Genomic DNA, 25,064 nt, shown 5'->3' with positions numbered 1-25,064 from the left:
AGGATATAGCAGCAGTATATCACAAAGATTATATACTATGACCAACTAGGATTAATATCAGGAGTACAGGGCTGGTTCAATATTAAGAAAACTTTAAGTAGAATTGATCATATAAATTTTAAAAATAAATGAACAAATCATTTGATAATATCAATAGATGCAGAAAAGGCTTTTGACATAATATGACACACATTCTTATTAAAAAATACTAGAAAGCACAGGAATAAATGGAGACTTTCTTAAAATGATAGGTAGTATCTATCTAAAACCAGGAGCAAGCATTATCTGTAATGGAGATAAGTTATAAGTCTTCCCAATAAGATCAAGGATGAAGCAAGGATGTCTTATTATCACCATTATTACTCAATACTGTACTAGAAGAGCAAGCTATAGCAATAAGACAATAGAAAGAAACTGAAGGAAAAAGGATAAATCATGAGAAAATAAAACTGTCACTTTTTGCAGATGATGTAATAGTGTACTTAGAGAATTCAAGAGAATCAACTAAAAAACTATTTGAAACAATTAACTCTAACAAAATTGTAGGATAAGAAATAAATCACATGAATCATCAGCATTTCTATATGCTAACAATAAGATCCAGTAGGAAGAGATAAAAAGAGAAATTTCCATTTAAAATAACTGCAGACACTATAAAATACATGCCAACATAAACCCAGGGACTATATAAACAAAATTAAAAAACACTTTTCACACAAAGACCAATCTAACAATTGGAGAAATATTTGTTGTTCATGAGTAGGCCAAGCCAATGCAATAAATGCCATACTAATTGGGTGTGTTAAAATGCTATATCAATTGAACTAGTAAAATTTTATTTTATAGAGCTAGAAAAAATAATACCAAAATTCATCGGAAAAACAAAAGGTCAAGAATATCAAAAGAATCGATGAAAAATAAAGAGAAGGATACCAGAATTCAAAGTGTATTACAAAGTGGTAATCAACAAAATAATCTGGTACTGGCTATGAAAGAGTAGAATAGATTAGGTACACAATATATGGTAGTAAATGACCATACTAATCTAGTATGTAATAAAGACAGAGATAAAACTGAAAAGCAATTTGGCAGAAATTAGGCATAGACCAACTTCTCACATGTATACCAAGATAAGGTCAAAATGAGTAAATGATTTAGATATTAAAAATTATTTTAAAAGTAAACTAGAGGAGCATGGAAAATTTTACCTGTTAGGTCTGTAGATAAGGGAATAGTCTATGACCAAACAAGAGTTGGAAGAGGTCATAGGAAATAAAATGAATAATTTTGATTACATGAAATTTTTAAAATTTTATTTATTTTTTACCTTTTAAGTTCCAAACTGCCTTTCTCCCTCCCTCTTTTCCCACTCCACATTACAGAAGGCTATTGTTTGACACAGATTTATAGATATATGAACAACCATACTATGCATACTTCTATTTATCAGTTCTTTCTCTGGAGCTAGTAACATCTTCTTTCATAGGTTTTCTTGTACTTGATTTGAGTATTTATAATAATCAGAATATCTTGATCATTCACAATTATTCTTTGAACAATATTGCTGTTACTATATACAACATTCTCCTGGTTCTGCTCATTTCACTTTTCATTATTTCATGCAAGTCTTTCCATGTCTTTCTAACATTAACCAGCTCATCATTTCTTACAATACAGTAGTATTTTATCACAGATTACATGAAACTTAAAAGATTTTGCACAAACAAAACCAATGCGGACAAAATTTAAACTACAACAGGCACCTGGGAAACAAATTTTTACAGCAAGTTTCTCTGATAAAGATATAATTTTTCAAATATGTAGGGAACTGAGCAAAATCTACAAAAAGAACAACCATTTACCAATTGGAAAGTGGTCAAAGGACATGAACAGGCAGTTTTTAAAAGAAGTCAAAGCTATCAATAGTCACATGAAAAATGTTTTAAATCATTATTGATTAGAGAAATACAAATGGAAGCAACTCTTAGATACCACCTCATACCTATCAAATTGGCTAACATGACAGAAAAAGAAAATAGCAAATGTTGAAGAGGATGTAGAAAAGTTGATACACTAATGTTAGTGCTGTGAACTGGTCCAACCATTCTGGAGAACAATTTGGAATTATGCCTTAAGGGCTATAAAAAACTGCACATACCTTTGACCCAACAATACCACTACTAACTTTGTATCCCAAAGAGATCAAAGAAAAGAAAAAAGACTAGTACTAATTTTTATAGCAGCTTTTTTTGTGGTAGCAAACAATTGGAAATTGAGGGAAGATCCACTGACTGGGGAATGTCTGAACTGGTTGTAGCATATGATTGTGTGATGCAATACTATTGTGCTATGAAAAATGACAAATAAGATGGTTTCAGAAAAACCTAGGAAAACTTATACGAACTGATGCAAAGGGAAATTAACAGAACCAAGAGAACATTGTACATGGTTAGCAGCACTATTGTAATAATGAACAACTGTGAAAGATTTAGCTAATCTGATTAATATAATGATCCAAGACAATTTCAAAGAACCCAAGATAAAAAATGCTATCTACCTCCAAAGAGAGAACCAATTAACTCTGCAGAATGAAGCATATTTTTTCACTTTCTTCATTTTTCTTGCTTTTTTCTCAACATGGCTAATATAGAAATATGTTTTTCATGACTTTACATGTATGATTACTCTCATATTGTTTGCCTTTTCAATGGATGAGGGAAGCACAGGAGGGAGGGAGATAATTTGAAATTCAAAATATATGAAAAAATAAATCTAAGAAAAAAAGAAAAGACTAATAAAATTGATAAATCCTTAGCCAATCTGCTTAAGAAGACAGCAGAAAATCAAGTCAATAGAATAGCAAATAAACAAGGTGAAATCATAGCAAATCCAGAAGAAGAAAAAAAGAACAATCAGAACACACCATACACAATTATATGCTAATATGTCTAAGAATACAAAATAAATGAAGGAATGCCTTCAAAATATAAAATATGTAAGCTAGTAGAAGACCAGATAGAGAGCTCAAATAATCCAAACACAAGAAAGAAATAAATCTAATTGTAAAGAAATTATTAAAAGAAAAAACCTTGTGATTTGATGAATTCATAGCAGAATTCTATTAAAGTTTTAAAGAACAGTTAGTAACCTTAGTTCAAAAATTATTCTCAAAAATTGAGAAAGAAAACACCCTACTAGAACCCTGTTAGGAGACAAATATGGTCCTAATACCTAAATCAGAGAAAGGTAACATGCAGAAAAGTATAGACTTAACATCATGAATGAACACTGACTTGAAAATTTTAAACAAAATTCTATCAAACTTACTAGAGCAATGTATCCAAGAAAGCATTCATTATGATTAAATGAGGTAAGAGATGAAAGGATGATTCAACAGTAGGAAAACAATCAATATGATTAATCATATTAAAAACTAAAACATCCAAAACTAAATTAACATCTCAATAGATGTTGAAAAAGTCAAACAAACTACAAGACTATTTTACGCTACCTATCCTACAATATATAGGCATAGAGGGACCTTTTTAAAATATCCTAAAAAGCATCTACCTAAATCAAAAGCAAGCATTATATCTAATAGGGATACACTAGAATCTTTTCTAATAAAAACGAGAGTGAATAAAGGACATGCACTCTCCCTATTATTACCTGACAGTAGTTCTGGAAATGCTAGTAATAGCAATAAGACAATAAAGCAATAAAGATATGTAAAGAGGAGATAAAACTATGCCTGTTGGCTGATATGATGGTTTACTTGGAAAACTCTAGGGAATCAGCAAAGATATTCATTGAGACAATGAATAACTTCAGCAAATTTGCAGGCTGCAAAATAACTGCTCAAAAATCAATAGCATTTCTACATAATAATAATAAAATTCAAGAAGCAATAATAGAAAGGGAAATCCTTTTCAAATAATGACAAAATGCACAAAATATCTGGGAATTAAACTCTCAAAGTATACAAAAGACTTCTATAGGGTCATTTATGGTGTGATTTTTAAAGAAATAACGAACTTACATGGGAATATTCAGTGCTCATAGCTAGGCCATGGCAATATAATTAAAATGACAATACTAACAACTAATTTATACTTTTAATGCTATAACAAATTACCGAGGTGATACTTTTCAGAACTTGACAAAATAATAACTGAATTTATTTGGAAAAACAAAAGATCTAGAATATCAAAGGATATGACGAAAAGAAAGATGAAGGGGATATAGGACTTCCAGGCCTCAAACTATATTATAAAGCAACAGTCATCAAAATCACCTGGTATTGGCAGAAGAATGGAAAGATATATTAATGGAACAGTATAGATGAAATTCAGAAACAAAAGAATTCAATAACTCAGTGTTTGATGAAGTGAAAAAACATAAACTGTCTACAGAAAAACTACCTATCCAGGAAACTTCCAGGAAAACTGGAAAGCAGTCTGGTGCAAATTGGCCTTAGACTTAGATATTATACCATACTCCATAATACATTCTAAATGGAAGCATGACCTTAATATTAAAGATCATATTATAATTTAGAAGACAAATAGATTTTATATTTCCCAGAGCTATTAAGAGATATATTCTTGACCAAAAAGCAGATAAGGGCAATAAAAAAATAGACAACTTTGATTACTTGAAACTTAAAGTTTTGCACAGACAACATTAATATATCTAGAACAAGAAGGGAAGTGGTTGACTGGGGGAAAAAAATCTTTGTATCCATTTTCTTTCATAAGGATTCAGTATCCTCTGTGTGTGTGCGTGTGTGTGTGCGTGTGTGTGTGGGTGTGTGTAAACCAGGGGTGGAGAACTGGGGCCTCAAGGCAGGGCCCTTTCACTGAATTTAAACTTCACAGAACAAATCTCCTTAATAAAAGAATTTGTTCTGTAAAGCATGGACTCAGTCCAAGGGCCACACTTGAGTACATAGTGAGCCACATGCGGCCTCAAGGCCATAGGTTCCCCACCCCTGCTATAAACTAACTCTCTCTCTCTCTCTCTCTCTCTTCCCCTTGGTCCTTCTCTCTCTCTCCCTCCCTCTATCTCTCTCTCCACATGCACACACACACACACACACACACACACACACACACACATCATCCCCCAATTGCAAATTGACAAAAGATATGAACAGTTCTCAAAAGAACTGCTAAGTATTCACAACCACATAAAAATGATCCAAATCACTAATAATAATTGAATGTAAATCAAAACCACTTGAGATTTCACCTTACACTCTGTAAATTGGCAAAAATGACCCCCCAGAATTGGAGCAATCAGTGTTGGAGGGATTGTGGAAAGACAGGCACACTAATACTTTTTTATTAATTATTTTTAGTTTTCAACAATCGCTTCCATATACTTTTGAGTTTTTAAATTTTCTCCCCATTCTTCTCTACCTCCCTTCCCAAGATGGTGTGTAATCTGACACAGGCTCTACATACACATTCTTATTAAACACATTTTCACATTAGTCATGTTGTGAAGAAGAATTAGAACCAATAGGAAGAACCACAAGAAAGAAGAAATGATACAAAACAGAAAAGAGAAAATAGTATGCTTCGATCTGCATTCAAACTCTATAGCTCTTTCTCTGGATGTGGACAGCATTTCCCATCATGAAACTTTTGAAGATATCTTAAATCCTTGCCTTGCTAAGAGGAGCTAAGTCTATCAAAGTTAACCATCGCATAATGTGGCTGTTAACTGTGTACAATGTTCTCCTGGTTCTGCTCACTTCACTCAGCATCAGTCCATATAAGTCTTTCCAGGTTTTTCTGAAGTCCGCTTTCTTATCATTTCTTATAGCACAATAGCATTCCATTACATTCATATATCACAACTTGCTCAGCCATTCCCCAATTGATGGGCATCTCCCTCAATTTCCAAGTCTTTGCCATCACAGAAAGAGATGCTATAAATATTTTTGTATATGTGGGTCCTTTTCCCATTTTTATGATCTCTTTGGAATACAGCCCTAGAAGTGCTATTGCTAGGTCAAAGTGTATGCACATTTTTATAGCCCTTTGGGCATAGTTCCAAATTGCTCTCCAAATGGTTGGATCCGTTCACAACTCCACCAACAATGCATTAGTGTTCCAATTTCCTACATCTTCTCCAATATTAATCATTTTTCTGTTTTGTCATGTTGGCCAATTTGATAGGTGTGATGTGGTACCTCAGAGTCATTTCGATTTGCATTTCTCTAATCAATAGTGATTTAGAGCATTTTTTTCATATGACTCTAGATAGCTTTAATTTCTTCATCTAAAAACCAGGCACACTAATACATTGTTGCTGAAGCTATGAAATGGTTGTTCTTCATTTTCGAAGAGAACCATGATATCAGGGAGATGATGACATGACTTGAAATTAATTTTGATTTGAGTGAGGGAAGGCTGTGCAAAGTCACCGGCCTCATTTTCTCTTCCAAACACATCTCAGTCCAGCAGCCAGATATTGATCAGGAAGACTAGAGATGGCCCACGATGCAGTGGGAGACCTTGGCCCTTTTAAGCTAAGGTCTTTCCAGGTTCTCACTTTGAGTAAGGCAACACCCATTTAGTGAATAGGCCTCTTTAAGAAGTGAGTCAAAGGATGGCCCCTTTAATAACAATTTTAAAAAAATCAAATGTCATATGTGATAAATACAGAGAAGCATGGAAAAATCTGTACAAACTGATGCTGAGTTAAGCAGAGTCAAGAAAACAATATACATAGTAACTATAACAATGTAAATGTAAAGATTTTTTTGTGCATCACTGTTCTTTACATTTCTTACAGTATGATAATATTCAGTTACATTCTGTACCATAACTTGTTTAGCCATTACCCAATTGAGGGGCATCTACTTTGTTTCCAATTCTTAGCTCTTACAAAAGTGCTGCTATAAATATTCTAGCATTTTTATATAGTCACATTTCTCTTATACCTAAGGGTATAAGCCCAATAATGGAATCTCTGGTTCAAAGGATATTTTCATCACTTTATTTGCATAATTTGAAATAGCTTTCAAAAATATCTGCACTGTTTTTCTTTTAGCCAGCAACCCTGAGGGTCTTTCCCTCCCGGCACAAAAAAATCAACAGTAAATATAGCAAAATTATAATGATCAAGTAGGATTCAAATGAAAAGATGTGAGAAGACACTCCAAACTTAACTTTAGGTGGAGGTGGGTTACACAGTGTTACACGTTACACGTAGTTTTGTGCTTTTCAATGTATCAATTAGTTGTGCTGACCTTTTTTCTTCTCTAAAAAATACCATTTGTTGTTTAGGGTGGTTTCCTGGGAGGAAATAAGGGAAGGATACATAGGATAATGTGGTGATATAAGAAATAGAAAACAAAATAAAAAATTTATTTAAAATAAAAATAAAATAAAAAATTATTTAAAAACAAAGAAGATGGATTATTTTGTTAATGAAATAACAAGGAGGTCAGTGTCACTGGATCAAAAAATATGTGGGCTGGGAGGGAATGTCAGGGAAAGTAAAGTATAAGAACAATGGAAAAAGAAAGAGAGAGCATAAGATAATGAAGATAGATGCCAAATGGAAGATTTTTATATTAGAGATCATTGGAAGCCACTGGAGTTTTTTGAATGTGGAAATTGGTGGGCAGAGATGACATGGTCAGATTTTTCCTTTTGGAAGATCAATTTGATAGCTAAGTGGAGGAATGACTAATATAGAGAGACTTGAGGCAGGAAGACCAACCAGCAGGCTAATGTAAGAATCCAGGTGTGAGGTGATGAAGGCCTGAACTAAAGTGGTAAGTCAGAGGACAGAAAGGGGCATATATGGAAATGTTAAAAGGGATGATTTAAATATATCCCATTTAAATATATTAACATTAAAAGTTAATTAATTCTTACCCTCCTGACAAAGAGTGTATTCTAAAACCCAGGAGGAGATAAGCTTCTTAACAGCAAGGACTGTTTGCTTGTTTACTTTTATATGTACAGGGCCTTGCAAATAGTAGGCACTTGATAAATTCTTGGTGAATTTCTTCATAATATTAGGGCCTTCCTCTGATAGAAATCTGTATAGATATCTAGAGAGATACATACATCTCTATATACATATAGAGAGAGATCTACATACATATATAGAGATCTATATACATATATGTATATAGACATCTATGTCTATAGTTTCTGTTCTTGAGCTCATAATCTGATGGGGGAGACAACATACAAACAAGTATGTACAAACTATATATGTGTCCATATAGTTGTGTATATAGTTGTTTGTAGTATGTGTATGTATATACACATATATACATACATACACAGAGATATATACAATCTACATATTTATAAGTTATATAATATAATTGTATGTATAATATAGTTATATATAACTTATAGATCTATATATCTATACATCTATGTGTATGTGTGTATAATGTTTGTATGCTGTTTTCCCCATCAAACTATGAGCTCCTTGAGAGAAGAGACTGTTGTTGCCTTTCTTTTTAATTTCCAATGCTTAGCACAGAGCCTGGCACATAGCAGGTGCTTAATAAATACTTGCTGATTTGACTGAATAGAGCTCTTTAGGAAAATGACGATAAAAATCTTTAAAAGTAAACTAAGAAATATAGTTGACTACTGCTCAAAATGCATTCAACACCCACAAATGTTTGAGCAATGCAAATAATTATAGTAAAACCAAGAATCCCATAAGGTCAATTCTCTACTATTTAGGGGTCAAGTAATCCAGGCCACAAATTGACCAAGTCATTAACTTCTCCTCATAACTTTCTGTATATGTTAGGAAGAGGAGGAGACAAGGTTGTTGGGATGAAGAAGCTAAATGTAAATTTTACTTGCCTCTAGATTTTAATTACTTTTTAAAGGTATACAGTTAATATATGAGGCAGAAGATCATAATGAATAGAAAGCAAGCGTTGGAATAGGAAAGACTTGAATTTAAATTCTACTTCATATATTATATCTTAGTAGTAGTGCTCTCTCATTGGCACTCTGTGGTTACTAGGAAGTACCATAATATCAGAAGAATCAAAATTGCAGATGACCCAAAAAAAAAATATATGATTGGTATAAATAGGTATGAAAGAAGTAAAGTAAAATATATCATCAAATGAAATCATGCATGGCATTTTTTTATGTATTATATAAATGTCAGTACTACTAGAGGAAGCATGGCATAATGGATAAAGTTTGGATCTTATAACCAACAAGATCTAGGTTCACATCCTACCTCAGACATTTACTAGCTGTGTGATTCTAGGCATGTCATTTAACACTTCTGTGGCTCAAGCAACTCCTTGGAACTTGTCTACTAAATCATGGATGAATTGTGATCTGTATCAGTAGAAGGAATTCCAGCATTGGGAGTTCTCCCACTCTGCCTGAATCAAAAATCTATCTAACATTTATTACTACTAGAAAGGATTTGTTACTTGTTTTCACATTTATTTGTATCCTCAGCTCATAGCATAGTGCCTGACATGTAATAGTAGTTGTTAACTTGACCCAAAAAAGATAGGCTTAGGGGCAGCTAGGCGTCAGAGGGGATAGAAGGCTGGGCCTGGAGCCAGGAAGACTCATCTTCCTGAGTTCAAATCTGGCCTCAGACACTAGACAAGTCACTTAACCCTATTAGCCCCAGTTTCCTCATCCGTAAAATGAGTTAGAGAAGAAAATGGAAAGCCAATCCAGTATCTTTGCCAAGAAAACCCCAAATGGGTTCACAAAGAGTCAAAAATGACTGAACAATAACAATAACACACTATATATCATTTCTCAATTTAGCAAATTAGAGTTACCACTCCCATTAAAAAAAAAAGGAAAGAAAAAGATAGGTTGACCATCAGTGATAACAACCCATGTGCTGTACTACTATCCATGAAATACGAAAATAATCTGAAAAAAGTATCCAGCATATTTGGGAGATTCCCTGTGAAAGATTTGTAGAAAGCCATGGTCAAGAATTACTCAGAGTGAGAAAGCCTGGATGATTTGTGCTCCCATTATCCCTATTTTATATTTTATTTTATAGCTATTTTATATTTTTATTTTATAAATATTTTATAAATATTTATATAGATATATAGATATTTTGTAAATATTTTATAGGTAGAGGGATTAAGTGATTTATTCAGGGTCAGACAGCCAATGATGATCAGAAGTGAAATTAGAACCCAGGCCTTGCAGACTTCATGCCTACCACTCTATCTACTGTACCCCACTGCCTCCAATGAAACTGAAGTGTTACCCCATTCTCCAGTTCCTGCTCCAGTGTGTAGTTATCTCTCCCTCAACTGCCTTTGTAGTGTGGGAGTAAGTACTATGCAATGGGCCTGAGGGTAGGAGAGAAGCAATAACTAAGTAAAATGTCTCTCTTCTAAATCCTCAAATATTGCTTCTCTGGTTTAGAGCAGCTAAAGAACTAGAAGAAGAATTACATTACTGAAAAGTATATCTACATGTAAAAGGACATATATGAACTAATTACAGTGTTGTTCTGGCATTTTTCATTTTAAAGTACTGTGAAATGTCTATTTAGGTATAGGTATAGGACTATTTAGGTACAGGTCTATTTAGGTATTAATTTTACTTTGGTTAGGCAATTAGGTATAGGTTGATTATTGTCTAAAAAGGCTTTTTACCCATCTCCATGACAACAAGAATTACACTGACATGAATTTAGCCCCACCTCTGCAGTGGGAAGTTTGGGTGTGTCCTACTTGGGCACCCAGAGAGAAGGTGAGGCCTTAAGATTGAAAGTGGATTCACCTATAGTGCCAATGTAAGGTTGGCTGTTTTTACAGTGTTTGTTTTTGTCTTCCTCACACAGGGAGGGGCACCTGGCTATTTTAAACTTGGCTACTTACCTCAAGTTACTATCTCACTAATTTGCTCTAAAGAGATTAAAACCCCCTCTGGCTTTCTGGCTTTGTATTTTGGGAAACATCATTTTTGGCTCGTAGAGCTCTGTTTCTTTTCTGTTTCTCTCTCCCTCTCCCTCCTTCCCTTTTCTCTCCCCATTTTTCCTCCCTTTTCTCTTTTCTCTCTCTCCTTACGTCTTCCCTTCTCTCTCTCTCTCTCTCTCTCTCTCTTCTCTCTCTCTCTCTCTCTCTCTCTCTCTCTCTCTCTCTCTCTCTCTCTCTCTCTCTTTCTCTCTCATTGTCTCTCTGTCTTGTGATTCTGTCTCTGCCTTTCATCTCTCTCTCTTTACTGTCTCTCTCACTTTCAATCAGTCTCTGTTTCTCTTTCTCTGTGTGTGTGTGTGTGTGCACGTGTGTGTTTCCCTCTCCTTCCTTTCTGTCCGTTCTCTTTCTGTCCCCGTCTCCCCCAACCCCTGAAATGGAGGTAAAATTTCTCAAAGTATATTTCTCACCAAAGGAGGAAAAAAGATTTAAAAATTACAATGTAGAATCAGCAGAAAGAACATTAATTCTATTCCATTTATGAGCAAGTGAAAAATAGGGGGGAGAGGAAGCGTCTCTTTAAAACCCAACTTTCAGAGGATTCTGGGAAGATGACAGAGTAGGTCAGAAAACTTTCAGCTCTCCAGATTTCCACCAAAAAAAAAAAAAAAGACAAGCATTGCCTCAGAACAACAGAAATAAACACTAGCTAAAGCAGTTGTCCTAAGAACATTTGAGAAGACCCCAGAAAAGACCCAACCTCTAGGGGCAGAGGTTTGGCCCCAGTGAAGTGTAAACACCTTCAAGCTGACTTTGCAGAATCAACAAACAACAAGCCCTGGGGGCAGCTGAGTTGAGGCAGCCTCAGCCTTAGAAACTTCCAGTGTGGGGGTCTGATGACTGAGTAGGAAAAGAATGAAGGCCCTTACTCTGTTGAGGGACACCTAGCACAGCTGCGCTGACCAGACACATCCCAGGCTGTGGCTTCAGGGAGAAGGAGCTAGCAAGGAGCAGGGACCCTATTAGCTGTGGGCACTTGCCAGAGAGCAAAGTCCCTGGTTTCATTTCCTAGGGAGAGAGAACAGCTGTAGCTTGCAGACACCAGAGGAACCTCAGGGAGCAAGATCAATTGCGGGACAGTGTGGCAAGTGGGGCAGGGGGGAGGAGGCTCTAGCTGTGATGTAGTAGAGAGGAGAGCCCAAGGCTGGGCCCCAAGAAAGACCTCAGAACATAGCAGTAAGAAGGACCTGAGTTTGGGGGCATCATTCCTCATACCTCAGGACTACAATTTGATTACACTAATAGCTGCAATAAATAAATAAACAAACAAATAAATGAATGAGTGAATGAGTGAGTGAGTGAGTGAATGAATGTAAGCAAAGGAGAAACCCAACCACAGATAGTTACTGTGGGGATAGAAAAGATCTCAGTTCATATTCAGAGGAAGGTAATGGAGCTTTTAAAAAGCCACTGCTTTTTCAAAGAGAAATGTCAAATGGTCTCAAGCACAAAAAGAGTTCTTGGAAGAACTTTAAAAAAAATTTTTTTAATCAAATAAGAGAAATTAAGGAAAAATTAGGGAGGGGGGAGATGATCCAAGAAAATCAAGAAGGTGAGATATAGATATTCCTGGAGTTATATAAAGAAGTTTCTCTCCAGGTGTCACAGTCATTAGAGTGTTGGACCTGGAGTCAGGAAGATCTGAGTTCAAATCCTACCTCACCTATTTAATAGCTGTGGGATCTTGGACAAATCACTTATCCTCTATTTGCCTCAGTTTCCTAATATAACTTCTAACTCCCAGAATTGTTATGAGGATGAAATGAGATGATATTTGCAAAGCATCTGGTAAAACAAAGTTCTATATAAATGCTAGCTATTGTTATTATTACCTCCAGGATAGTATAACAATGCTGCTTACCAATTATGGTTACAAATGTAGTTTCTTGTACCAGATTATGTTGCTTATTCTATTTCTAAAGGAAGGACGAATTGAGTCTAATATGCCATCTTTTATGTCCTTTATCTCCTAATGATATCTGCTGAAGTAATGAAAAATGTAGCTTTAGATACTAACCATATTATGCAACTGCCCAAAGGCCGAAGTATTATTTGGCTTTATGCAGTTTTTTTCTTTCTAAGATTATTCCACTATTGTACTTAAAATCTAAGTACCATGTTAACATATTAACATATGGTTCCTACTTAAGAGACAGTCTGTAACTCCCTAACTGAATATGTGGGAACATCTGAATAATTGGAAATTATTCATTTCTTTTAATGACCTTAATCTTTTCCCTTAAACAAAGGCCCATATTTGTAATACCAATCTTCTAATAATATTTTATGGATGTAAAGTTCAGAAGCACTGTGTCCAGAGAATGTAAATTTCAGATCACCAAAGGGGTAATGGACAGGCGCATGGTAGGCTAAAAAAAAAAAACCACTACAATATATTACCATCTGGGAATTGTACAGGAGAAGTGGTATAAAATCTATTATCATAGAAATGTACAATGGAAAAAAGTCAAATAGTGAGAGTGATAGAAGACCCTTTAACATGAGTTCCACTAGAACTCACACAAGGTCAAGAGAATTAGAGGAAGATATCCACTATGTCAGGTGAACCCCATGAGAATGATACATGGGAGAACATGAACAAGTTTCACACAGGATGGGATAGCCTGATAAGTTATAATAATAGCTAACATTTATATAGCAGTTTCTATGTGCCGGGCATTGTACTCAGCACTTTACCATTCTTATCTCCAATAACCCTGGGAGGTAGATGTTGTTAGTATCCCCATTTACAGGTGAAGAAACTGAAGAAAAAGAGGTGAAGTGAATTGCCAGGATCACATAGCTAGTAAGTAACTGAGGCTGGATTTGAACTCGTCTTCTTGATTCCAGCCCCAGTGATCTATATACTGTGCCACCTGACTCTATAATTTTATAATCTAAAAAAATTTAAGGAAATACTCATATCAATAAGATCACATATCCATCAAAGTATCAGAGTATATCCTGAGACCTAACATGTTAGATATAGGTCAGCAGTACAAGTAGACTGGAATGTATACAAACATTTGAAATTTTTGGTTGGCCCAATCCATTATAAACTAGACAGAATGTTTTGTGATTGTAGAACCTTGGCCATGGAAAATCAAGCTAATCAAATCTTTCAGTTATTTTGATTATGCTGAACACATGTGAAGGCCATCTGAGTATGTGTACATCTATGTACATGTTTATATATTTGTGCAGAAACATGTGCATCTATTTATAACAAGTAGCTATTCAAATTTAGGTTTGCTTACAGGACCAATGTACTATGAGGACCAAATTGGGAATTTTAGAACACATGATAGGGGTTGTGCTATAACAAAAGAATATGTGGGGCTTTCTAGTTATAAAGAACTTTTGAAGTATATTTAGAAGATGCATATTTTATGATAAAAAAATAAAAATAAATAAAATAAAAAAATCATTCAGGTTTTGTTCTTTGTCAACTTTATTGTAAATTTTCTCATAACACTAAACTCTATTTATCACTCTCTTGTTCCCTCTACCTTCCCCCCCCAAAAAAAAAAAGAAAATTGAAAGGAAACTAAGGGATATATGAGAGGCTCCCCAGATTGGTAGTCAAAATAACCAGGTTCTACTCTTTGCACTGGCACTGTATTATTTTGGTCATGATATTTCTTCCCATTCCAAATCTAAAACTAGACTAACAATCACTATTACCTAACTCAGGATCATTAATATGAGCAGAAAAGCAAAATGTAAATTAATCCTTGGGGTTAAGATATGTAGGGGTTTTTTTCTTAAGTTTTACCTTATATGGTTAGAGTATATGATTTATTACTAATCACTTCAAAAATATTCTAGCGGCCCCATAGCAATAAAACACAGTAGCCAAAGATGATATCCATTGCATTTAGAGGAAATGGACAAAAAGAGGTGGGTTGCTGAAAGAGGCATTTATATATTAGCAATAGAGAATAACCTGAACAAAATGTTGGAGACAAGAAGAGACAGAAGAGAGGGAAAGGAGACACAAGTACAAAGAAATAATGAGAGAGATAGTAAATCTGTTACAGACCATAGATTATATACATACAAAGATGCTGTTGTTGAATTCAATCACAACTGACCTAGTCATTAAAAGGTTGCATTTGACAAATCAGTTACTAGAAGTAAAAAAAAAAAAGGCAAGATAATTTTATGAACAGAAATTATAAGTGTACACTTGACTCCCATGTAGATAAATATGAAGAAAAAGTAAATGAAGCTGCACCTCTTTCCTTTAAGGTCTGCAGAGCAGGAACTGAGTTGCATGTAAGACCACCCTGAGAAGAGTCTAATGAAGTTGCTGTCCGTGGTACTAATATTTCAAGCATTTGTGGCGCCAGTTCTGCCCTAAACATGTTTTCCCAATAATTGTCATGGGGAAAATCATAAGATTTAAAGCTGGAAGGGCCCTTAAAAATAATCTAGTCCCTCATCCCTTGTTTTACAAATGACAAACCTGATTTTCAGAGAGTTGAAATTATTTGCCCAACAGAAAATGCCAGAGACAGGTTTCAAAAATCAGTTCCCTAACTTCAAACGTATTGGTTTTCCCACTCTGATACGCTATCTCTTAGAAATATCTCAACCATATTGCTGTCTTTGCCTGCTTTTTTTCCTTACTCCCCAAATGTGACCTCATAGTCCTCATTTCTCCCAAACAATTCCTAGAGTAATAGCTCACATTCACATAGATCTTTATTGTTTATATAAAATGATTTCATATCCATTGTTTTACCTGACCCTCACAATAATTCTGTGAAGAAGGCAAGAAAAAAAAAAGGAATTGAGACTGAACAACTGTAACTCACCCAAGGTCATGCAGCTACACAAAACTAGTCAAGGAATCCAGTTTTTCTTACTCCCTTTACACTGTCATACTTCCTTTCAAAGCAAAATCTTCACATTGGTGCCCCTACATGAGGAAAGTATATTGTGACAATTCAATCCAGATCATTTATTCCCAGCTCTTTTTATATTGTTTGCATGGTCAATAAAAAAACTAAGGCCTACATTAAAATCCCAGTTACAAGGAAATAGCATCCTTAATGGTCACATTAGTACTACTGGGGTTCATTAGATGGGATGTCCCAGCAGCAAACTTTAAACCAGCAGCATTAAAATCCTGGTTTCCTCAAGAGAAAAAGGAAACAGCAAAGAAGAGAGTAAAGAGGAGGATTATAGATTTAGAGCTAAAAAGTGATTCAGAGGTCATCTGGTCCAATCCCTTCATTTTATGAAGAGAAAAATTATTAAGTAGTTTACATTCATGTGAGTTGCAAGGAAGAAATTCTGACAAATACCCAGTTTCTATGTCTTAATCCTATGAAAACAATCAACTTGCCTTTTAAATCTTCTCAGTCAACACTGAAGAAATTGTCCTCTTCAGTACACTTAACTGCATTGTCATTACAAGCCAAAGCTCTTCAGACAGCCCACCCATAAGTATATTCACCATTATATTTCCTCAGAAAAATAAAATTTTGATCCCAGGAAGACATAACCTATCATTATCTTCCTATCCTAACTGCACAGACAGCATTTTAAAAAAATCTTTTAGGTGATGCATACATTTATTTAACACTAAACCTAATGAGCTTGGAACTGGGAGATGACTGCCATATATACTGGTTTAAAAAAAAAAAAGTCATACCAAACACTTGACCTTTATACTCAAGCAAATGAAAGACTGCTCAGCTGTTTCATGACAGCACCACACCCTGTTTTATTTTTATGGCTATATGCTTAATTATAATTGCATAAATTCCCTTGACAATAAAAATTTAATTGCTTGCCAAGGTGGTGGGTTTAAATAGGTGAAAGTGTAAACAAGGAAACATTGAGTGAACACATTGAAATTCTACAGTCCAAGATTTCTTTTCATAAAAATATTCTCATTTTAGGCTACATTTTCTTTTTTTAATGCATTATGTCCACCTAGTTGCATCTATACTTCAAAGTAAAAACATACACATACAAAACAGGATACTCAAGATTTTTCAGTGTCTCTGGCTGCCAGACACGCCCAAGTGAGAAAGCTTCTTCACTTGATGCAAGACTTGGTTTCAGGAAAGCCTTTAAAATGCCAAGTTCTTCCTGAAGAGGGCTTGTCCAGCATGACAGGTACAGAACTGTCACCAACTGGTCCTCTTCAAAAGGGAGAACTCCTGGAAAGGAGGAATTATTTAAATGTATATTGAAAATATCTCACTAAACTTTCAGCAGAAAAAATCAGTCGTTTAAACCACAGAGTGGCGCCAGCGGAGCGAATCCCAGGAACTAGGTTTAAGAGTAAAAGCTGCTGACTGTGACCGATACAACAAAAGCAATCGAGTTGGCCTGCTGTTTTCTCTTAAGAAAGAAGGGAGCGACTACGACTACTTGAAGATGGGGAAAGTGGAAGGGGAGGTGTTTCTGCAAGTATTTCCAAAGTCTTTGGGTTCCTGCCTTTCATTTGCAATACGAACTTTGGGTGGAATGTTCATGGGAGTACTAAGCCACAGTCTGTTCTTGGGTTGGGGTGGTCCACCTGAATGGATTTGCGGCGCATGCTCCCCAGTATCTACCCCAGCCCTCCCCTTCTCGAGAGTGTGGTCGCTCCTGATTGTCTGCGGTGATGTCATCGGCTGCCGGGTGAAAAGACAGGCAAGTTAGAACAAGTTCAGCGCTAGCCTGGAGCGGAGGTGGAGCCATAGAGGGGTGGGGAGAGTAGGGCACTGTCCCAGCTGGAGAGAGAAAATAATTTCGGTCTCCCAGACGCGGATTCCCATTACTGCAACTAGCAGAGGTGGGAAAGGTCTTTTTGCTTCGGCACTGCCCAGGTGCGTCTGAGTACTGGAACCCCTTTCATTAGCAGAGGCGAGGAAACTTTCGCTTATTAGATTCACTCCAAAGTCCTCATGGGGGTGGAAAGCTGGAATTAGCTAATACTCTGGACTGCGAAACCACGGGTCACTGAGGCGGAAAAGGGATATGAGGGGTGGCTGGAAGCCCAGCTATCAGCTTTAAGACTCAGTGCAAAAACACCACAGGAATAGAAAAAGGGGTTGAAGCAACCCTCTCCAACAAGGTGCAAAGGCCCTGGAGTGAAGAAGGGAAGGAGGAAAGAGAAGTACACAGAGTGAACCTTGCAGTATCCAGTCGAGACATTCACGGATTCTGAAATGACAGAAAAATCAGAGGAGGAAAGGGGTATTCGCCTCGACAGCTATCTCGACCTGACCAGTGTCGCTGCCCGAGGGCAAGTAGAACGTTTGCAGGAGCTCCTGGCAGCGGGAGCAGATCCCAACGGAGTCAATCGCTTTGGGAGGCGGCCCATCCAGGTACCTGGGGCCATACTGGATGGTCGGTAGAGGGCGGGAGAGTAGCAGGAGCTTGGCCTTGGGATGGTTTCTTGAAATACGCGGTACGTGGGGCCAGAGAAATCGGGTGCTGCAACATTTCCCCGGCCGGGTACCTGTGCTTTGCCCGTAAGATCTGATGAAACGCATTATTAAGAGAAATGAATTTTTTAAAAATATCTGGATAATAGACATAATGCACCGCACGACTTTTTAAAATATTTTTTAAAAATATATCCAAGATGTCCTCTTCCCTTCCCTTCTCCCATTCTGAAAGCTCTTTGTGGATTTACTTTGGGCCATTTTTTTGTTTGTTTGTTTATTGACTTTTACTGATTAACACATACAGGCTGGAAAGTAAATGAACAGTTCCGCAATTCAGAAGGTATGCAAGTATTTCTACTTAACAAAAAATAAGGAATACTAATGCTACTTTTCAATAAAAAAAAAAAACTAAGTGGGGCGTTTATATACGGGTATGTTATATGTCAGAGAGAATCGGGAAAAGAAATTATGCTACCGAGATTTTTATCGGTATTACATACAGCAGGGAGGGTTGGGGAGACTGCATGCTTATTTGAGCGATTATTATTTTTTCAGACATATTACATTTGAAAAGATTTTAAATGTAGGTCAAGCCTTGTAATGAAAGTACTGCATGAGTAGCATACTTATTATTCGTTAATACTACCCCGCCCCCCCCGACTTTAGAAAGGTGTCAAAGAATGCTGATTGAAACGATAACTTTTTTTCCCCCAGATCATTCCTACTTTTTCGTCAGTTTCCCCGTAAAAACATTTTGTCTATAGAGGAACAAACAATTTCATGAGTCCCTGTCCCCAATACTTGGAGTCAAAGAAAGTAGTCCGTTTCACTATTGCCTTTTGCTATGCTATACTGATTTAAAACTGCCGATTTAAAAAAAAAATCATTCCCTTTATATGTATTTAATAACATACATATAACAGAAGGGCAATAGAAATACTTTTTTGTGTATTCTTTAAAATCTTAAAATGTTATCATAATTTATAGTGCATACTTGTACTATATGATTCTGTTGGAGAACCAGTTTTTCCTTTCTAGTTCTCCTTAATTATTATGTCCATTTTGCTTCAAAGTATTTCTACTGTAACTTTGAATGGTAGAAGCTAGTTTCATATGTGTGTGCACATGTATGCATGTGAGTGTATTGTGTTTATGTATGTGTGTATATGTACACATACATATACATACATGTGCGTATGCTAGAACTCAAGGTCTTGTCACTTAAACATATTTGTTTCCATTTCACCTGACTGCACTACCAAAACAAGTAAACAAACAAAAAAACCCAACCCACATTATTCTCCATTTGGAAAGTTCCTCTTATAAGGAGTTTATTCTATAAGTCACTTTAAAAATATTTCTGTTTAAAAACTGGAGTTGGTCAATCTTCATATAGATGTGTATGGGGGGGTTGCTGGTAGTCTAAAGGATTTTACTGCTAATACTCCAACTTTCTTTTAGAATGACTAAATGACACTTTTCACAGGGCAAAAATACTCTTTGGACATATATATATATATATATAACATGTATAATATGTTATATATATGCATGTATCTTTTACGTGCATCTTTTCCAACATGAAATTTAATTTAAATACTAATAGTTTAAAACTTTCATATTCATTTCAAGTCAATAAAACAGTCACTGTTTTCATCTTTTAAAAATACTGTCAAATTCTGTTTTATAAAATTTTGTAATTGTAAGACAATTAGTAATTTGTCATTTCCTGACTAAAAAGTCATTTTCTAGAAAAGGTTACTGTACTAGTTTATCATTATTTGAAATAGGGGTGGGGTGGGAAATCATGTATAAAGTTGACAGCTGAGAAATTTGTTTTAACTTATTTTTATATGTGGATTTACATAAAATAGACAAATATATGTATAATCTTTCACTACTATAAAAAATAATTTATGAAAAAATTTCCAGGCAAATAGCAAATTTGTAAGTGTGTGTGTGTGTGTGTGTGTGTGTACACATATCTCCACTGGCATAAGTCAGACATTCACATCACCTCATTGACCACACTCCAATTATCTTCTAGGTCATGATGATGGGCAATGTCGGAGTAGCAGAGCTCCTACTGAAGCATGGAGCAGATCCCAACGTCCCTGACCCCACCACCCTCACCCTACCAGTCCACGATGCAGCCCGAGAGGGCTTCCTGGACACCCTGATCTTGCTTCATCGTGCAGGAGCCCGCTTGGACATTGGAGACTCTCTAGGCCGCCTCCCCTTGCACCTAGCTCAGCAGCAGGGACACCACCAAGTCACCTTATACCTTCAAACAGTTACAGGGGATTGAAAGCAATGATGAAACTAATCCACCCTTGGGACTTCTTACCCTTCTCCCTTTGGCTTCCACAGCAGCTCCAAACAGATTGAGGAAGGGATACCTGGAAGGTGACAGAGAGCAGCTTTGAACATACTCCCTTATGCACCTTCTCAGACAGGATGACAAGTTTCTAGTCAGAGACCCACCCAGCCAAAACTCCCCAAGGAGGAAGAAGGTGTATTCATACTCTAGCTATACCCTCAACTGTTTCCTTCATTTTCTCAGTTTACAGTAAAAACAGGAGCTGAGTAGAAATGGAGAAGCAATTTTTTGGTCAGTATTTCCATCTGAGGAAATAAGAACAGGGTAGAAAATCTGCAAATGTGAGACTTCTAAATACATAATTTGTGGTGGGAAGTTAGTGGGGTGGTGGATAGAAGACTTTTTTTTTCTCTGAAGGTGGGGGAATGGTGGTCTATGGAATACTGTCTCATCCAGATAGGCATCCCTGGTGGAGGAACCAGTTAGAAAAACCTTCACTGGAGGATCTGGCAGTACAGTAGGAATCCTCCCCGGCTTAACTGGAGTGGCCTAGAACACTGGTAATATTGGTACAAAGTGGAGGGAAGAAGAAAGTTTTAATGATGCAGGTAGATTTTATTATGGGAGAGGGATATTCTACTGAGTTGCTAAGGGAGCCAAAGATGGCAAATAGAACTGATGTGCTCACTTTTGGGGGGGGGTCAGATTTATTCAGTCTGGCTTGTAGTGGAAGGGAAGGGAAGGGAGTATTGGAAGTCACAGATTTGCCCATAAACTTTAAAAACCAAGAGATGCAATGATAGATGGCTCTCTGAAATGTTTTGGCCACTGTTAGTGTTTTTTGGGTCCCTATCTCCTTAAAGGTTCTAGCCAGGATGAAATAGCAGAGTGGGAAAAAAAAGTGTGAGTTAGGGAAGTGTTTTCTAAAGAGATTCTTTGAAACTCAGGCTAACTGTATTGGGAAAGTGCCATAGCACCATGTAAACTCATCAAACTCATGCCTAAAACATCCATGTTAATTTTACTATGGTGATTAGATATCAAGGAATTCAATACAGCATCCTGGGAGGTTTCTATTAGAACTACATTAATTACAACCTGTTTACTAGTCTAAACTGAGATAATGGATCCCTTTACAATTCTTTTAAGCCCACCTGGAAGCAAAGGTCTGAATTCAAGATCCAAATTGGCTTTTGTGACCCTGGGCTAGTTAGACTTAATCTCTCAGGGCTCTAAGAAACTCTTTAACACAAAGAGAGCTGTTGTTTCCCTCAGTTGCAGAGAAGGTGCTGATCTGCATAGGTTGAAGGAACTTCCTCACTGAGGAGCTTCCTAAGCCAGAGAGATCACAGATGTAGTCTCTATCCCTATCCTATTCGTCTGTTGTTTTTCAAACTATTTTCTCTGTGGGTTTGTCTCGGGGGATGTATTTAAATGACCATTTAAATATTATAAATGTGGTTTAGAGCACTGATGAATTTATTCAATAAAATTATCTCAGAATTCAGTTACTAGGTTTCTTAGTAGGAAGAAAAAATTTCCCATTGGTTTGCAGAGGGATTGAAATGAGTCTAAAAGCCGTTGAAATTTTCATAGCTCTTGGAATGACTTGTAATAGCTTGTAATATGATAATTTGCCTTCTAATGCATAAATCATAATGCATGGCTTCCAGGTTTAAATGCTCATTGTAAGTTGATTCAGAAACACAACAGCTGATAATTCTTAGTCTTAAATAACAGGACTTAGGACACAAAGTAAATCCCACAAAGTTGTAGGTAGTTGGGTACAAAGTAAATGAATATGAATTCACCACCAACTAACGAAGTTACGAAGATCCTGAAATTGCACCATACCAAATATATGTTTTAAAACATTTGCACATTTAGAACTGTGTTAATTTTTGTGAAGATTCAGGGTTTTTTTAAACAAACATTAGCAAGTAACTATGCAAAACAATTTATAAAAAATGATCTGACAAGTAAAAATGCAATGACTTAACAAAACATCTAATTGATGAATCTATCTCACTTCTAAGATCTCAAGCATTGTACATAACATGCTCAAATGGAGGAAAAACATTCAGGACAAATCAGACAAGAAGCATTATGAAGAGTAAAAAATTACTTATTTAAATGTGAAGTCTCTACTTTCTCCCACTAATGTACTGGAGGAACACTTGGCAAATATCTGATTGGGAGATTTAGTGAATTTTATGGGCCACAATCTGCTTTATTCCATATGGTTATTTGTCACCATAGTGCTATAAAATAAGCATTTAAAAAATATTCATTGAATCTCGAGCAGATTTTCTTACCAAAACTTTTTCAAATTTTTCCATAGTTTCATTAGCTTGAATAGAAGACATTTTAACGACCTAATAATTCTCAGTCTGCCTGTCTGTCTGTCTTTCTCTCTTTTTCTCTCTCCCCTCTCCTCTCTTCTCCCTTCCTCCCTCCCCCCCCTTCTTCCCACTCTCTTTCATTCTTTTGTCTTAGCACTCCTGGCAACCCTCTAAAGCTATAAATGACAAAGAAGGCTTTTGACCTGAATTGATAGAGGGAGTTTCCTTAACCAGAAGTTCCCGGTACAGATGAAACCCTAAAACCAGTCCCTAACCCCAAATTAGGGAAGATATACTACCTAGCTCACAAGCTATGGGAGAAAAGTGCATTTTGTAAATCCAAAGAAATTATTATTAATTAGTGTACTATCTTGTTATGTATTTCCAAAATTCCAAGAAGCCAGAATTTAGTAGTTGCATGATGCTGAGTAAAAGAACTCTTTTGTAGGGTGTATATAAAATAAATTCAAGTTTGTGTACAAATTATTTCATTTATAGGCAAGTAAAACTTTCTTATAGTTATTACTAATGAGCAGCTGAAATTGAAAGTAAAACCAAAAGAAAATTACTCTCTTAACACAATAATATTGAGCTTTGTGTTTTTTTAAAGTCAAACTTACTTTCCCAAGACCAAAAAGTTTTAGAAAAATAAACTATTTAGGGACTATTCACTGATTCAGTAACTTATTAATAACTTATAAGAGTAATTTCAAGATATTTAGTAGACATCTATAGAATAGTTTAAACAAAGAGAAGAGTATGGTTCAATTTAGTTTATTAAAATTATAATGCAGAGTTCAATCTGAAGGCTTAAAACTGCACCTAGACTTTTGGGACACTGTATATAATGGGTTTGGTTTCGATTTGCTTTAGTTCTTATGATACCTTCATTAACCAACCACTAAGTCAAAAATGAAAGGGGTGTGTGTGTATGTGTGTGTGTGTGTGTGTGTGTGTGTTTTAAATAGGTCACATAAGTAGTACAAGCTAGATCCAAAAAGTTTATGGTTCATAAACCCAGCCTGACTTCAATCCAAATAGTACACAGTGAAATAAATACTTCTTTGATTTTATTTTGCTACATATGTGCTATTTGGAAGAAGGTCACACTGGCTTTTTGAGCCAAGAATGGATATTAAAACAATAATATAATTGCTCCTAAGTAGCCTTAAATTTTATATTTAATTCAATAAATATTAAGCAATATTATATATGAGACCTGAGGATATACAAAGACATAAACCCTGCCCTAAAGAAATTTATAACCTCTTAACTTTCATTAAAAATTATTTTAATACTAAAAGTGAAATAAATTATGATAAATTAATAGCTAGTTAATTCATGGAATTTCAAAAAGAGTTACAGAGATATAAATAATTTTGAAAAGCCTGAAAAGTTCATAATCATTAACTATTTTATTTAGGTTCTCATGTATGTAAGTCAGCAAATTCTGTTTCTCTACAGGTCGAGTAATTGTTCAGCTAGCAAATGTTACAAACGGAAATTCAGGTTCAATCTCAGAATGCTGAACCTATAAGAAACCTTTAGAAATCTAGTCTACCTCACTTATTCGATCAGGAAATTGAAGCCTCTGGAGTTAAATGACTTGCTCTCTTAGCTATTAAGTAGCAGAGTAGGGTGGGAGCCCAAGGCCTTTCTTGAAAGATATAGATAACTATATTGGTTATCTTGAAAGAAATAGATAACCATATTGGTTATTTTATATCAATCATCTATCTATCAACCTATCCATTTACCTTTTTTGGAAAATGTAAAAAGGTGTATTGGGATGGTCGGGAGATCTGAAATTTACCACAATTTTCATGATTTTGCTTTTTACCAGCACATTCAATTAAGACAATCATTTTGCAAAGCACAAAGGCCAAAATTCAGCCAGGTGTATACACCTAAGCATTCAGATGTGTGCATTCATATCCACACATGTACACACAACACACACTCTCTCTCTCTCTCTCTCTCTCTCTCTCTCTCTCTCTCTCTCTCTCTCTCTCTCTCTCTCTCTCCCCCTC

The 25,064-nt window shown here is 35.8% G+C and overlaps 1 protein-coding gene and 1 long non-coding RNA gene across 2 annotated transcripts in view; one reads left to right on the top strand and one right to left on the bottom strand.

The window, feature by feature from the left end:
- Positions 1-25,064, bottom strand: part of LOC110201195 (uncharacterized) — a 200,178-nt gene that overhangs the window by 163,197 nt on the left and 11,917 nt on the right. The window lies entirely within an intron of this gene.
- On the top strand, positions 17,516-22,199 carry LOC110201194 (cyclin-dependent kinase 4 inhibitor B-like). Its single transcript, XM_020976698.2, has 2 exons — positions 17,516-18,309; positions 20,420-22,199. The coding sequence occupies exons 1-2, from the start codon at positions 18,151-18,153 to the stop codon at positions 20,678-20,680; spliced, it is 420 nt and encodes a 139-aa protein (XP_020832357.1). The 5' UTR covers positions 17,516-18,150; the 3' UTR covers positions 20,681-22,199.

The sequence above is a fragment of the Phascolarctos cinereus genome, unplaced genomic scaffold, assembly GCF_003287225.1.
Source record: "Phascolarctos cinereus isolate Bilbo 61053 unplaced genomic scaffold, phaCin_HiC Scaffold_4;HRSCAF=312, whole genome shotgun sequence".
Lineage (NCBI taxonomy): Eukaryota > Metazoa > Chordata > Mammalia > Diprotodontia > Phascolarctidae > Phascolarctos > Phascolarctos cinereus.
The sequence above is the reverse complement of the archived record's forward strand: the minus strand, read 5'-3'. Positions and strand labels throughout refer to the sequence as shown.

Excerpts from the sequence above, each read along its gene's own strand:
- LOC110201194 (XM_020976698.2), top strand. The coding sequence starts at position 18,151 with ATGACAGAAAAATCAGAGGAGGAAAGGGGTATTCGCCTCGACAGCTAT. Across the intron at positions 18,310-20,419 it reads TTGGGAGGCGGCCCATCCAG|GTCATGATGATGGGCAATGT; the intron begins GTACCTGGGGCC and ends ATTATCTTCTAG.